At 45.5% G+C, this 16,358-nt stretch overlaps 1 protein-coding gene across 8 annotated transcripts in view; it reads left to right on the forward strand.

Moving 5' to 3' along the window:
- Positions 1-16,358, forward strand: part of ITPA (inosine triphosphatase) — an 18,454-nt gene continuing 2,096 nt past the window's right edge. The window contains exons 1-8 of one of the 8 annotated variants that reach the window (XM_012538891.3): positions 1-82; positions 8,914-8,971; positions 9,060-9,124; positions 9,742-9,815; positions 10,767-10,798; positions 11,355-11,470; positions 14,436-14,562; positions 15,743-16,218. In XM_012538891.3, the coding sequence (XP_012394345.1) occupies positions 17-82; positions 8,914-8,971; positions 9,060-9,124; positions 9,742-9,815; positions 10,767-10,798; positions 11,355-11,470; positions 14,436-14,562; positions 15,743-15,831 (627 nt within the window). In that variant the 5' untranslated portion in view covers positions 1-16 and the 3' untranslated portion in view covers positions 15,832-16,218. Of the gene's footprint in view, positions 83-8,913; positions 8,972-9,059; positions 9,125-9,741; positions 9,816-10,766; positions 10,799-11,354; positions 11,471-12,334; positions 12,941-13,797; positions 14,035-14,435; positions 14,563-15,742; positions 16,219-16,358 lie in introns of those variants that run through there. The other 7 variants (XM_004285308.4, XM_033415781.2, XM_049698786.1 and 4 more) reach the window with 7 other exon arrangements.

Raw genomic sequence — 16,358 nt, forward strand, 5'->3', positions numbered from 1 at the left:
GTGCTTGTGGCTCACAATGGCGGCCTCCTTGTCCGGGAAGAAGATCGTGTTTGTCACGGGGAACGCCAAGAAGCTGGAGGAGGTGACGGGAGTGGTGGGAAGCCGACCAGGAGGCGGTTGGGGGGTAGCGTGTGGCAAGGTTGGCTGGGGAGAAGGCGGAGAAGTGGCTTCCAGGCGGAGGGAAGCACGCGGGTGGAAGAGCAGAGGGGGAACAGAGTCCGACCCGGAGGGATGGGTTGGATCGGGAAGGGGATGGGCCGCGTGGAATGGACTAGCACGTGTGCGGAGTGGGGGTGACCCGGGGTTGGACTCGATAGAATGAGGGCCTTGACAAATCCGGGCACAGGGGTTGTGAGCTTAGGGGCATCGGGAGCTGAAGGAGTGGTGGGGTCCTTAACACTTGTCCCAAAGGTCACCTCTTAAGCTAGGTCCCAAACCGGGACCCTGACACCCCTCTGGAGCGGATCCAGACCCCGCTGCTGGCCAGGGGTTGGCAGGGGCCGGACAGGGTGTGGGGAGAGGCATCCAAACTGAGTTCCACACCCCACCACGGTCCAGAAATGTGGTCCTCAGCCTCTCCCAGCCTCTTTCCGCCATCTGTGAAATGGCCATTATGCAGGAGGTCTGCTTCACAGCGCAATGGAGAGGAGTGAAGGAGGCAGTGGATCCAAAGTTCCTGCCTACAGGGACTTTGTGGTCAGCTCTGAGAATTCTGGGGGTTGATGGAACCGCTTTGGCTGCAAATAGTAGAGAGACACAGGGAGCTCATGTAAACAGCCAGGTGACAATCGTGGGAATACAATGGTATTCTGTCCCACAGGGCTTGAGGAGTCTTTCTCAGGAGTCCCTATCGAGGGGTTTATTTGTCCTTCTAGTTCTCTCTGGATGCTCATCCCTTTTCCTTTTGAGGTCTTTCTGCATTTTTCCCTTCTGATGGAGGGGGCAGTAAGGCTTCTGCCAGACATCAGCTCTGATTGGCCTTGCTTGGATCAAAGGTTTGCCCTTACTTAGTCAGCCATGGTCAAGGAGGTGGGTCATGTGTGCGGAGTCAGGATGACACCCACTAGATGTCTGAGGCAGACCAATGGGGTGCAGTCATTAGGGTCATTTGTCTACAGCATAGGGACCAATGACACTTGCGTGCTGTTACAGGGTGGCCTCAGAAGTCAGAGCCCTGTGCTGATAAAAGGTTTGGGATCTTGAGGCCAGACCGGACAAGCAGACAGGCAGTGCCACACTGAACAGAGCCCCATGCAAGATGGTGGGTGCCGGCTCCCAAGGCCATCTCTACTTCTGGTTGAGAATGTGGCCCTCCCACATTTAAAGAAGAGGGAGGGAATTCCCTGGAAGTCCAGTGGTTAGGATTCGAGCTTTCACTGCCGGGGCCCGGGTTCGATCCCTGGTCGGGAAACTAAGATCCTGTAAGCCATGTGGCACGGCCGCCCCCAAAAAAGGAGAAAAAAAAAGAAGATGCTGGAGTGGCCAGAGGAGGCTCACTGGAGAAAATGGACTTGAAGTTGGCCTAAAATAGGGAGTTTTAACTCTTCATCTCATGGTACCCCATTGGCAGAGTGATGAAGCCTCTGGACCCTTTCTCAGGAAAATATTTTTAAATGTACAAAATAAAATACATAGGATTACAAAGGAAATCAATTCTATTGATTTACAATTCTCAAAATATTATAAATATTTGTGATCCAGTTACATATGCTTTATTAATGCATACCGAGCTGATCTCCCTGTGCTATGCCCCTGCTTCCCACTAGCTATTTTACATTTGGTAGTGTGTATATGTCGATGCTTCTGTCACTTCGCCCCAGCTTCCCCCTCCCCCGCTGCCGTGTCCTCAAGTCCATTCTGTATGTCTGCGTCTTTATTCCTGCCCTGCCACTAGGTTCATCGGTACCATTTTTTTTTTTAGATTCCATATATATGCGTTAGCATACGGTATTTGTTTTTCTCTTTCTTTACTTTTTTTCTTTACTTCACTCTGTATGACAGACTCTAGGTCCATCCACCTCACTACAAAAAACTCTATTTCGTTTCTTTTTATGGCTGAGTAATATTCCATTGTATATATGTGCCACATCTTCTTTATCCATTCGTCTGTCAGTGGACATTTAGTTTGCTTCCATGTCCTGCCTATTGTAAATAGTGCTGCAATGAATATTGTGGTGCATGTCTCTTTTTGAATTATGGTTTTCTCAGGGTATATGCCGAGTAGTGGGGTTTGCTGGGTCATGTGGTAGTTCTATTTTTAGTTTTTACGGCACCTCCATACTGCTCTCCATAGTGGTTGTATCAATTTACATTCCCACCAACAGTGCAGGAGGGTTCCCTTTTTACCACACCCTCTCCAGCATTTATTGTTTCTAGATTTTTTGATAATGGCCATTCTGACCAGTGTGAGGTGATACCTCATTGTGGTTTTGATTTGCATGTCTCTAATAGTGATGTTGAGCATCTTTTCATGTGCCTCTTGGCCATCTGTATGTCTTCTTTGGTGAAATGTCTATTTAGGTCTTCTGCCCATTTTTTAATTGTGTTGTTTCTTTTTTTTAATGTATTTTATTTTATTTTAATTTATTTTTGTTTTTGGCTGCGTTGGGTCTTCGTTGCTGTGCGCGGGCTTTTCTCTGATTGTGGTGAGCAGGGGCTACTCTTTGTTGCGGCGCGCAGGCTTCTCATTGCGGTGGCTTGTCTTGTTGTGGAGCTTGGGCTCTAGGCGCGCGGGCTTCAGTAGCTGTGGCACGGGGGTCAGTAGTTGTGGCTTGCAGGCTCTAGAGCGCAGGCTCAGTAGCTCGGTAGTTGTGGCGCACAGGCTTAGTTGCTCCGCGGCATGTGGGATCTTCCCAGACCAGGGCTCAAACCTGTGTCCTCTGCATTGGCAGGCGGATTCTTAACCACTGCGCCACCAGGGAAGCCCGGGTTGTTTCTTTTTTTGATATTGAGCTCCATGAGCTGTTTGTATATTTTGGAGATTAATCCTTTGCTCGTTGTTTCATTTGCAAATATTTTATCCCATTGTCTTTTCGTCTTGTTTATGGTTTGTCTTTTTGTCTTGTTTATGGTTTGCTTTGCTGTGCAAAGCTTTTAAGTTTAACTAGGTCCCATTTGTTTATTTTTGTTTTTATTTTCATTACTCTAGAAGGTGGGTCAAAAAACATCTTGCTGTCGTTTATGTCAGAGTGTTTTTCCTATGGTTTCCTCTAAGAGTTTTATAGTGTCTGGTTTTACATTTAGGTCTTTAATACATTTGGAGTTTATTTTTATTTTTTTATTTTTTGGAGTTTATTTTTGTGTGTGGTGTTAGGTGGTGTTCTAATTTCATTCTTTTACATGTAGCTGTCCAGTTTTCCCAGCACCACTTACTGAAGAGGCTGTCTTTTCTCCATTGTATGTTCTTGCCTCCTTTGTCGTAAATTAGGTGACCATATGTGCATGGGTTTATCTCTGGGCTTTCTATCCTGTACCTTGATCTATATTTCTGTTTTTGTGCCAGTACCATAATGTCTTGATTACTGTAGCTTTATAGTATAGTTTGAAATCAGGGAGCCTGATTCCTCCAGCTCCTTTTTTCTTTCTCAGTATTGCTTTGGCTATTCAGGATCTTTTGTGTTTCCATACAAATTGTAAAATTTTTTGTTCTAATTCTGTGAAGAATGCCATTGGTAGTTTGATAGGGATTGCATTGAATCTGTAGATTGCTTTGGGTAGTATAGTCATTTTCATAATATTGATTCTTCCAATCCAAGAATATGGTATATTTCTCCAACTGTTTATGACATCTTTGATTTCTTTCATCAGTGTTTTATAGTTTTCCAAGTATAAGTCTTTCACCTCCTTAGATAGGTTTATTCCTAGATATTTTATTCTTTTTGTTGCAATGGTAAATGGGATTGTTTCCTTAATTTCTCTTTCTGATTTTTCGTTGTTAGTGTATAGGAATGCCAGAGATTTCTGTGCATTAACTTTGTATCCTGCAACCTTACCAAATTCGTTGATTAGTTCTAGTAGTTTTCTGGTGGCATCTTTAGGATTTTCTATGTATAGTATCATGTCATCTGCAAACAGTGACAGTTTTACTTATCCAATTTGTATACCTTTTATTTCTTTTTCTTCTCTGATTGCCATGGCTAGGACTTCGAAAACTATGTTGAGTAAGAGTGGTGAGAGAGGACATCCTTGTCTTTTTCCTGATCTTAGAGGAAATGCTTTCAGTTTTTCATCATTGAGTATGTTTGCTGTGGGTTTGTCATATATGACCTTTATTATGTTGAGGTAGGTTCCCTCTGTGCCCATTTTCTGGAGAGTTTTTATCGGAAAAGAGTGTTGAATTTTTTCAAAACCTTTTTCTGCATCTATTGAGATGATCACATGGTTTTTATTCCTTAATTTGTTAATATGGTGTATCACATTGATTGATTTGCGTATATTGAAGAATCCTTGCATCTGATGTATGATCCTTTTAATATGTTGTTGGATTCTGTTTGCTAGTATTTTGTTCAGGAGTTTTGCATCTATGTTCATCAGTGATATTGGACTATAATTTTCTTTTTTTGTGATACCTTATTCTGGTTTTGGTATCAGGGTGATGGTGGCTTCATAGAACGAATTTGGGAGCGTTCCTCTCTCTGCAGTTTTTTGGACGAGTTTGAGAAGGATCGGTGTTAGCTCTTCTCTAAATGTTTGATAGAATTCACCTGTGAAGCCATCTGGTCCTGGACTTCTGTTTGTTGGAAGATTTTTTTTATATATAAATTTTTTTTTTTTTTTTTTTTTTTTTTTGCGTTACGTGGGCCTCTCACTGTTGTGGCCTCTCCCGTTGCGGAGCACAGGCTCCGGACGCGCAGGCTCAGCAGCCATGGCTCACGGGCCCAGCCACTTCGCAGCATGTGGGATCTTCCCGGACCGGGGCACGAACCCGTGTCCCCTGCATCGGCAGGCGGACTCTCAACCACTGCGCCACCAGGGAAGCCCTATATATAAATTTATTTATTTTTACTTATTTACGTTTGGCTGCGCTGGGTCTTCGTGGCTGCGCGTGGGCTTTCTCTAGTTGCGGCAAGCCAGGGCTACTCTTCGTTATGGTGCACAGGCTTCTCACTGTGGTGGTTTCCCTTGTTGTGGAGCATGGGCTCTTGGCAGGTGGACTTCAGTAGTTGTGGCACATGGGCTCAGTAGTTGTGGCTCGTGGGCTCTAGAGCATAGGCTCAGTAGGTGCGGCACATGGGGTTAGTTGCTCCATGGCATATGGGGTCTTCTCGGACCAGGGGTCAAACCTGTGTCCCCTGCATTGGCAGGCAGATTTTTAACCACTACGCCACCAGGGTAGTCCTGTTGGAAGATTCTTAATTACAGTTTCAATTTCATTACTTGTGATAGATCTGTTTATATTTTCTAATTCTTCCTGGCTCAGTCTTGGAAAATTGTACGTTTCCAAGAATTTGTCCATTTCCTCATGGTTGTCCATTTTATTGGCATATAGTTGTCTGTAGTAGTCTCTTATAATCCTTTGTATTTCTGCAGTGTCAGTTGTGATTTCTCCTTTTTCATTTCTAATTTTATTGATTTGCACCCTTTTTTTCTTGATGAGTCTGGGTAAGGGTTTATCAATTTTGTTTATCTTCTCAAAGAACCAACTTTTAGTTTTATTGATTTTTGCTGTTGTTTTCATTTGTTTCATTTATTTCTGCTCTGATCTTTATGATTTCTTTCCTTCTACTGACTTTGGGTTTTCGTTGTTCTTCTTTCTCTAGTTGCTTTAGGTGTAGGGTTAGATTGTTTATTTGAGATTTTTCTTGTTTCTTGAGGTGCGATTGAATTGCTATAAACTTCCCTCTTAGAACTGCTTTTGCTGCATCCCATAGGTTTTGAATCATTGTGTTTTTGTTGTCATTTGTATCTATGTATTCTTTTATTTCTTTGATTTCTCTAGTGATCTCTTGGTTACTTAGTAGTGCACTGTTTAGCCTCCATGTATTTGTGTTTTTTACAGTTTTTTTCCTGTAATTGATTTACACATAGCAGTGTGGTCAGAAAAGATGCTTGATACGATTTCAATTTTCTTAAATTTTCCAAGGCTTGATTTGTGAGCCAAGATGTGATCTGTCTTGGAGAATGTTCCGTGTGCACTTGAGAAGGAAGTGTACTGTGCCACTTTCGGGTGGAATGTTCTATAAATATCAGTTAAATCTATCTGGTCTATTGTGTCATCTAAAGCTTGTGTTTGCTTATTTATTTTCTGTTTGGATGATCTGTCCATTGGGGTAAGTGAGGTGTTAAAGTCCCCTACTATTATAGTGTTACTGTTGATTTCTGCTTTCATGGTTGTTAGCATTTGCCTTATGTATTGAGGTGCTCCTATGTTGGGTGCATAAGCGATTATAATTGTTATATCTTCTTCTTGGATTGATCCCTTGATCATTATGTACTGTCCTTCCTTATCTCTTGTAACAGTCTTTATTTTAAAATCTATTTTTTTAAAATAAATTTATTTATTTTATTTTTGGCTGTGTTGGGTCTTTGTTGCTGTGCATGGGCTTTCTCTAGTTGTGGCAAGCAGGGGTTACTCTTCATTGCGGTGTGCAGTCTTCTCATTGAGGTGGCTTCTCTTGTTGCATAACACAGGCTCTAGGCATGCAGGCTTCAGTAGTTGTGGCACACGGGCTCAGTAGTTGTGGCTCACAGGCTCTAGAGAGCAGGCTCAGTAGTTGTGGTGCATGGGCTTAGTCGCTGCACAGCATGTGGGATCTTCCTGGAGGGATTGAACCTGTGTCCCCTGCATTGGCAGGCAGATTCTTAACCGCTGCACCACCAGGGAAGCCCTAAAGTCTATTTTATCTGATATGAGTATTGCTACTCCAACATTCTTTTGATTTCCATTTGCATGGAATATATTTTTCCATCCCTTCACTTTTAGTCTGTATGTGTTCCTAGGTCTGAAGTGGGTCTCTTGTAGACAGCATATATACGGGTCTTGTTTTTGTATCCATTCAGCCAGTCTGTGTCTTTTGGTTGGAGCATTTAATCCATTTACATTCAAGGTTGTTATCGATTGTATGTACCTATTACCATTTTCTTAATTGTTTTGGGTTCGTTTTTGTGGGTCTTTTTCTTCTCTTGTGTTTCCTGCCTAGAGAAGTTTTTTTAGCATTTGTTGTAAAGGTGGTTTGGTGGTGCTGAATTATCTTACCTTTTGCTTGTCTGAAAAGCTTTTGATTTCTCTCTTGACTCTGAATGAGATCCTTGCTGGGTAGAGTAATCTTGGTTGTAGTTTTTTCTCTTTCATCATTTTAAGTATATCCTGCCACTCCCTTCTGACCTGCAGAGTTTCTGCTGAAAAATCAGTTGATAATGTTATGGGGATTCCTTTGTATGTTATCTTTTGCTTTTCCCTTGCTGCTTTTAATATTTTTTCTTTGAACTCAATTTTTGTTAGTTTGATTAATATGTGTCTTGGTGTGTTTCTCTTAAGATTTATCCTGTATGGGACTCTGCGCTTCCTGGACTTGGGTGGCTATTTCCTTTCCCATGTTAGGGAAGTTTTCTGCTATGATCTCTTCAAATATTTTCTCAGACCCTTTCTTTTTCTCTTCTTATTTGGGACCCCTATAATTCGAATGTTGGTGTGTTTAGTATTGTCCCAGAGGTCTCTGAGATTGTCTTCGATTCTTTTCATTCTTTTTTCTTTATTCTGCTCCTTGGCAGTTATTTCCAGCAGTCTGTCTTCCAGCTCACTTATATTTGTTCTTCTGCCTCAGTTATCCTATTATTGATTCCTTCTAGTGTATTTTTCATTTCAGTTACTGTGTTTTCATCTCTGTTTGTCCTTCAATTCTTCTAGAACTTTGTTAAACATTTCTTGTATTTTCTTAGTCTGTGCCTCCATTCTACTTCTGAGATTCTGGATCATCTTTACTACCATTACTCTGAATTCTTTTTAGGTAGCTTGCCTATTTCCTCTTCATTTATTTGGTCTTATAGGTTTTTACCATGCTTCTTCATCTGTGACATACTTTATTACCCTCTCATTTTTTCTGATGGGTGGGATTGTGTTCCTGTAAACAGGAACTGGTTGTTTGGCCTGAGGCTTCCAACACTGGAGTTTGTAGGCTGTTGGGTAGAGCTGGGTCTTGGTGCTGAGATGAGGAACTCCGGGAGACCTCACTCCAATGAATATTTCCTGGGGTCTGAGGTTCTCTTATTAGTCCAGTGGTTCAGACTCAGAGCTCCCATCGCAGGAGCCGTTCACTTGGGGGTTCTTCCCGTCTCCTTGGGCGTCAAGGTCCCCCACCACCATCTGGCAGGCGCCCTAGTTGTAGGGAGACACAAACTCTGTGTCTTCCCACGCTGCCATCTTGACTCTGCCCCTTGTAAATGATATTTTGAGATATCTGCTACAACTGTAATGGGATATGACAACATCTGTGATTTTAATAGGTTTAAATATCACAGGAGATGCTAATGCTATTTGTGTTTGTTTTCTATATTCACTATTGAAAGGGATGCTAAATTTCAGGTAGGGGTTAGTGAAAATAAAGTGTTTTGTTTTGTTTTGTTTTTCCTAATCCAAGTTCACAGATCTCCTGAATTCTGGGTAACCCCTGATAGAAAATTCTTGGCCCAAAGGATAGGTTTTGGGAGCACTGAGAAGGGAAGAGGGTGTTCTAGGTAGGTGGTTAGCATAAACAGAGACCTGAAGTAGGAGGGAGGGATTGGAGAGTGAGGAGATGGGGGAGCTGACCTGCTGGGGTGGGACCCTGAAGGCTGGGGTGAGGCTCATGGGCCTGACTTGGTGAGCTTTAGGGGACTGACAGGAGAGTTACCTGACGAGAAAGATGGGTGACAGCTTGTGTAGTAATGGGGAATAGTTAAACAAATGGTGATAAATGTTCTTTCGTTTTGGAACAGGTCATTCAGATTCTAGGAGATAAGTTTCCATGCACTTTGGTGGCACAGAAGATTGACCGTATGTCTCTGATTAGTTCTATTTTTAAAAGATGATTCAATTTCTCTCTCTCTCTGTGACCTGACTGTGTGTCTGTTTCTCTGATAAGTGCCAGAGTACCAAGGAGAGCCTGATGAGATTTCCATTCGGAAGTGTCAGGAGGCAGCTCGCCAGGTGCTTGCTCCACACATGTCCTGTACTTGCGCCTCTTGTCCTGGTGGCTCCTGGGGTCTGTGCCTGCTGGGGATGGGTAGAGAATATGGTGGGCACACTTTATAATGACTTGAAGGACGTTTCCAGGCTTAGCTAGGCTGGAGTCAGTTAATATTGGCTCTGGAATACTGCCTTCCTTTCTCAACCTTGACTGCATAGTATCCCCCTAGATGACCACACACACACATAATTCACTCTTCCCAGTTCTCAGGTACATACATTCCACCCCTACATTCTCCCCACATACATCCACCCTGCACTCACACACCTCTGTGGAACTGAAAAAGAGTGCTTTGTAAACAGTCAGGCTGCTTGAGTATGAATCCCAGCTCTCCTGTCACTGTACCTGGAGCAAACTTTACAACCTGCCAAGGCTTTGATGTCCCTACCTTTAAAATGAAGATAAGACATTAGTCAACAGCTGTTACCCAGAGCAGATGGACCTCTATCTGCTGCTGCTGTTGCACATCCCAGCTAGCTGTGAGTGTGGCCCTGGCTTGGATGGCAGGGGAATTCAGGGTGGAGGTGGGGCCTGCTGCTGGACGCGGGTCTCAGGGCTGCATGTTCTTGTGCTGCAGGTGCAGGGCCCTGTACTGGTGGAGGACACCTGTCTGTGCTTCAACGCCCTTGGGGGCCTCCCTGGCCCCTACATGTGAGTGCTCCCCCACCCTTTTGCAGGGCCCTGGCCACAAAACCACTTGAACTTTGAAATGATTTGTTACTTGATACTGCGGGTCATTCACTGTCTTGGCATCAACACCAGTATGTCAGATTGTCTTGAGGGAGGATTAGGGATGGGGAAGAGACATACCTTTCTTTTGTAAAGTGTGAGAATGTGATTGTGTAAGTTGAGATGGGCAAGGGGAACTCACCCATTGGAGAGGTACATTTGTGGGCAGATCAGTTTCAGGAAAGAGGAAATAAGGAAGTTGAGATCTGCAGATGGATTTCCTTAAAGCTATCCAGTACCCTGGACCCCCTCAGAAGGTCTTTGTGTATCTCTAGGGTACAAATACCCCAATTTGTTAGGTCTTGGGTATGTATACAGTTGACCCTTGAACAACTTGGGGGGGTTAACCTGCGTTTAACTTACAGTTGGCCTTCCATATCAGTGAATTCAACTGTATATTACTGTAGTATTTACTACTGAAAAATATCCATGTATAAGTGAACATATGCAGTTCAAATTCATGTTGTTCAAGGGTTAACTGTATCTTTAACTTTTGGATTGCTAATTTGTTTGCCAAGGCAGTAGCACCCCTACACACTTATAGTGTACATTGCTCCATATTCTTACCAGCACTGTTTTATGACTTTTTAGTATTTTGTAATGGCGGGAGTGGGAAATGTTACCACATGCAATTTTAATTTGCATTTCCCTAATTACCAGTGAGATTGAGGGCTTCACTGGTTTATCAGTTCTTTTGTGGATTGCCTCTTTGTCTCCATTTCCTTTTTCCTATTGGATTATTTCTCTTCATTTTGAGTTGAGACATTCTTTGCTCTCCCAGGGCTCTAATCCCTGGGGGATGCAGCCCAGAAACAAGGTGGTAAGAACATCCATCTGATTGTGGTGTCTGACTCACCTTTATTTCTCTTGCAGAAAGTGGTTTCTGGAGAAGTTAAAGCCTGAAGGTATTATCCCCATGTCTCTTTCTTTAGACCTGTTTGAAATTAAGAATCTGTGGGTTCTACGAGAGGAGCTCCAACTAGTAATCAGGAATCTCGGGTTCCATCCCCTTCACGGAGTCTCCATTCACCTCAGTTTCCCCATCTATAATCTACAGCTCACACTCTCCCTATACACCCGGTGCCAGGGAGCACTGAGATTTCGGAGGAGTGGATGGGGTGGGGGTGGGTGGTGAGAGCTTTGTGTTTGAGGGACAAAGGGGCTCTAGTTGATTCTGGCTCAGAGGGACTGGCCCCACTTCTTGCTGTCCTTGCCTCAGTGGGGGGCGGGGAGAGGGACACCCTGCTGCTCCCCCTGGTCCCAGCAGCGCATACCCTGAAGCCCACAGTAGTAGAATAAGGAACCCCACATCCCCATCACCCAACTTCCTGGGTTATCAGCGCAGGGCCTATTTGGTGATATGTATAACTCCCCTTCGCCACCTGGGCCCATTGAGTGCGGAGAGGGGTCTGGGGCCGGGCAGCGTAGAGTGCGCTGAGCCCTCACTGCACGTGCCCGCAGGTCTCCACCAGCTCCTGGCTGGGTTCCAAGACAAGTCGGCCTATGCACTCTGCACGTTCGCGCTCAGCACTGGGGACCCCAGCGAGCCTGTGCGCCTCTTCAGGGGCCGGACCTCGGTGCGTACCCATGCTCGTTCCCCAGAGTGCCGCCAGAGGGCGCTGTGACTCGCGATGATGCTGCAGGACTGTAGTGGGGAGGGCGCGCCCCTGGGTACCACAGCTAGAAGTGCTGTCAATCCCGAAACTTATTTGACCCCAGAGTCAGGTGTTTGGAAACGCACAGTGGCTTACAGCTGTTGGGGCCTGGTATACCCAGAGCTCTGCAGTGTATGCTGTCCTGAGAAGCAGATGTGGAAACTGAAGGTGACAACTCCTAGAGCTACATCTGTAGCCCAGACTTCTCCAAGCTTGAATCTCCTCATCCCACTGCTGAGGCAACAGCTTCCCTTGAACATCTCACAGCCTTTCCAACTTTTTATGTTCATATAGAATCTTCCTTCTCCCCCCAACTCATTCCTTTCAAAACTGCCCTTCAGTGCCCCCATGCTTACCTATCAGAACGTAGGTTCAGCTGCTTCTCACAGGGTCCAGACCACTCTCTGGGCTGGCCTGCTTCCCCCACCCCACCCCCGCCCCAGCCCATCCATCCCCTCCCCGTGGCAGGAGTGTACCTTCAGGCACATCATTTCTCTGCTTTGTCCTTTCTGCTCAGGATAGAATCCAGAGTCCCACCATAGCTCACATAGCCCTATGCCAGTGGCTCCACCAGGGACTGTCCACAGATGTTTTACTTTACACTCCCTGATTAGATTTTTAATTTTTGTGGTGAAAAAACAGGTAACAGAAATTACCATCTTCATTTTTAAGTGTACAATACAATAGTGTACACTGTTGTGCACCAGATCTCTAGAACTTTCTCATCTTGCAGAATTGAAACTATGCCCATTGAATAATGACTCCATCTTCCCCTCCTCTCTCCAGCACCTGGCAACCACCATTCTGCTTTGTGTTGCTAAGAGTTCGGCTACCTCAGATACATCATATAAGTGGAATCCTGCAGTGTTTGTTTTTTTGTGACTGGCTTATCTCACTTAGCATAATGTCCTCAAGTTTCATCCATGTTGTAGCATGTGATAGGATCTCCTTTTTTAAGACTGAATAATATTCCATTGTATATATATACCACTTTTTCCTTTATCCGTTTACAGGCATACCTCGTTTTATTGAGCTTCACAGATATTATGTTTTTACAAATTGAAAGTTTGTGGCAATCCTGCATTGTCAGATGATGGTTAGCATTTTTAGCAATTAAGTATTTTTAAATTAAGGTATGTACACTATTTTTTAGACATAATGCTGTTGCACACTTAATAGATTACAATATAGTATAAACATAACTTTTATATGCAGTAGGAAACAAAAAAATTCATGTGACTTGCTTTATTGCGATAATTGCTTAATTGCAGTGGTCTGGAACTGAACCCACAATATCTCCAAGGTCTGCCTGTATTCATTGATGAACACTTGCGTGGCTTCCACTTTTTGGCTTGTTCATAATGCTGCTATGAACGTGGGTGTGCAAATGTCTCTTCAAGATCCTGTTTTCATTCTTTTGGGTATATATCCAGAAATGGGATTGCTGGATCATATTGCCTGGTTACATTTTTAACAGTTAGTTTTAGTGGTCTGCTACTTTCACAGAAATGTTCTCTCAAAAATCAAAAGTATGAACAACCACAGGCCCAACTTCCTGCGCCATGACTGACTAGCAGCTATGCTGCTGATGGGGCCTGATCACTTTCATCCGACCATTCCCTATTGTCTCCCCAGCTTGGGCTGCTGTTTGTACTTTGTTGCTGCCAGCCCTGACTTTAACTGAGGTAGCCTTGTTTCTCCTTGTTCTGTTCTCCCCTGTGCTTTCGAAAAAACCCTAGCCACATTGTCCTTTCAGCAGTGCGTATGATAAGCCTTTTCCATCTCTGGACCTCAGCACAGCTGTGTCCTCCACCTAGAATGTTCTTGCCCTAGTCCTTTATGTGGCCAAAGTGTCCCCTCCTCACTGAGGCCTTCCCTGAGCTCCCCATCTTGTTATTCTTGAGCCCAGCTCCCAGTGTGTTGCCTCTAAGACACTTTGCATTTGGTAATCATTAATGTGTTTACTGATGTAATGCTTGTTTTGCTTAAGAGTTCCATTCTGTGAAGGCAAGGCTACGATTTTCTGTTTTCCTGGTGCCTGCTTCGCTGAGGTGTTCAAAAAACAGTTGTTGCATGGGTGAAGTTCAGAGTGGTTCAGTAACTGGCCTCAGTCACACAGCTCCCCATTAGCAGAAGCAGAATTTACCTTTGGTCTGAATGACTTGGAATTTATATGGCTAATCCCCATCCTCTACTACCTCCCTTGTATTTTATAAGTTGTTCTTTTTTTTTTTTTTTGCGGAGCACAGGCTCTGGACGCGCAGGCTCAGTGGCCATGGCTCACGGGCCCAGTCACTCCACGGCATGTGGGATCTTCCCGGACCAGGGCACGAACCCATGTCCCCTGCATCGGTAGGCGGACTCTCAACCACTGTGCCACCAGGGAAGCCTGACACTGGTTATCTTTGTCACATTTTCCTTTTGGAATTTGCCTATTACAGCCAGTATTTACTGAGCTCATTTTTGTGTTGAACATTGTGCAAAGTTATTTCTATTTTGTTGTTTCATTTGTTAGAGCCTCCCTTGTATTTTGAGAAATGCAGTAATAATAGCAGGCACAGGGCTTGGCTGCAAGGTTCAGGGCCCTCAAACTTCCTATTAGGAGAAAATGTTTTCTGTCAGTCTTTCAAAGTTGCTTCTCTTCTTCAGTGAGGTCACAGTTTGTCAAAGCTTCAGAGAGGGAGGCTGGTCCCAGGGGTATCTGTGGGCTAATCAAGCATGTGGTTCCTCCCTGTCTGTGGGGAGCGAGCCGTCCTGCTCTGCATTTTATCTGTGTTCAGCAAACATTTGCCGGCACCATGGACCCCTTGAAATAATATATTTTGAGTAAATAGGGTTTAACCAAATTCATAAACCAAACTCAATCTGGCTACTGCCCTCCTCACAGTGCATCTCCTCCACACCCAGTGGCACACCTGTCCCCCTTTCCTCTGGCAGGGCCAGATTGTGGTGCCCCGTGGCTGCCGGGATTTTGGCTGGGACCCCTGCTTTCAGCCTGATGGATATGAGCAGACGTAAGGAGCCCCAGTTTCTTTCAGGGGTGTGGGGTGGGGATGGCCGTGGTCTGGGTTGGGTCAGTGCCCTGCCCAGGTGCAGGCACGCGGATACAGGCGGGGCAGGCTCTGAGGTGCCGTTCCGGCTGAAGGCAGCTCTGCTGGGGTGGATGCAAGGAATCTGGGTGGCCTGGTCCACAGCTGGGAGGCAGCTGGGCATAGCTGAAGTCCTGGGCTCTCGGGCTCAGCTCAGCGCAGAGCAGCTTTGTAGCTTCAGTGGCTTCCCCGCTCTGACCTGGGCTTGTCAGCTTTGTTGGATGATTATCTGATCCCCATTTAGTCTGGAAAAATGTTAGCACTTGGCCACCACGTTACACCCCCACAGTGCCAGGTGTTCTCAGTATTTCATGCTAGCCCCCGCTTATTTACACGGGACATGTTGGCCATTATTGGAATTGGGTTTGTCAAGCTGGAGGGGGGCCCTTAGGGAGTGTGGCCTGAGGCCTCACAACAGCCAGGCAGGGCTGAGGACAACGTGAAGCAGCACTTTGGTGACACAAAGGCTCTATATCTGCACTGTGCAATCCGGTAGCCATTAGCCACGTGTGGCTGCGGAGCATCTGAAATGTGGTTAGAGCAACTGAGGAACAGAATTTATTTTTATTCAGTTGTAATTGGTTTAAATGGCCACAGTGGCTGGTAGCCACCATATTTGACAGCATAGATGTGAAAGTGACAACTGGAGTAGGGATTCTCACCTCACTGGAGTCCTGCCATGGATGGCAGGCCACTGGCTGGCTGTTCAAGGCTCATCTGCTGCCCCCTGCCCCCACCTGCCCGCCCCACAGTGCATTGGAGGAGATTGCTATGTTTGCTCTGTCAGGCCCCACTGCTTCCCGTCAACAGATGACAAAGCTGATAAAGCATGCAGCTCATCCCCCTGTCCCCAGCTTCCCTTTGATGACTTTTGGACACACTAGAACCAGTTTAAGATCCTTTCACACACATTAATATGGGTTTCTACCTACAGGGGAATTTAAGACTGATTTTTAAAAAATTAACTCTGGTTGCCAGGAGCTGGTAGCCCCACTACCCTTTCCTAGGGACTTTTTGAGCTTTGGGCTCCAGGATGAGGTGAGGTGTACACACCCTCTCTGAGTCTGGGCCCCCTCTTCTCTGAGCTGCTACTGTTGCCCCTTAGGTATGCAGAGATGCCCAAGGCTGAGAAGAACACCATCTCCCATCGCTTCCAGGCCCTGCTTGAGTTGCAAGAATACTTTGGCAACCTGACTCCACTTGGAGCTGGTGATGACCACTCTGGCTGAGGATCCGGGGAGGGCTAGCCTGAAACCGCCTCTATCAGGCAGGCACCCATCCAAGTACCGCCTTCAGGGTTACCACTTCCTGGGGGTGTTACCAGCCGTCAGGAGCAGCTGGCTCTGCTTGGAGAAACTTTGGCCAGAGGACACCATCCTCTTGTCCTCAGGGATTCAGTGGTCTCCTACAGCCTCCAGGCCTGGAATCCGGAAAGGACCTTGGGTGTTAAAACTGGCCTTGGCAGGGTTGAGGGTTTGGGGAAGAACCACACAAACAGCCTTAGATGTTTTTTAAATGCAGCAAATAAAAATTCCGGAGGGTACTTGCTTCCAAAATAAACTGGGTATATTTGCTCTGAAACCTGCCCCAGACAGGTGTCTGTCTCCTGAGTCCCCTTTGGCACGAGCAGGAAACCTCTCAGGTCGGGGGGGCAAAACGGGTGTAGGGGGGTGGCTGGAGGAGGGCAGTGCTGTGTCAAGGCTGTTTGTGTGCCCTTGCTA

Source organism: Orcinus orca, chromosome 16 (assembly GCF_937001465.1).
Source record: "Orcinus orca chromosome 16, mOrcOrc1.1, whole genome shotgun sequence".
Taxonomy (NCBI): Eukaryota; Metazoa; Chordata; class Mammalia; order Artiodactyla; family Delphinidae; genus Orcinus; species Orcinus orca.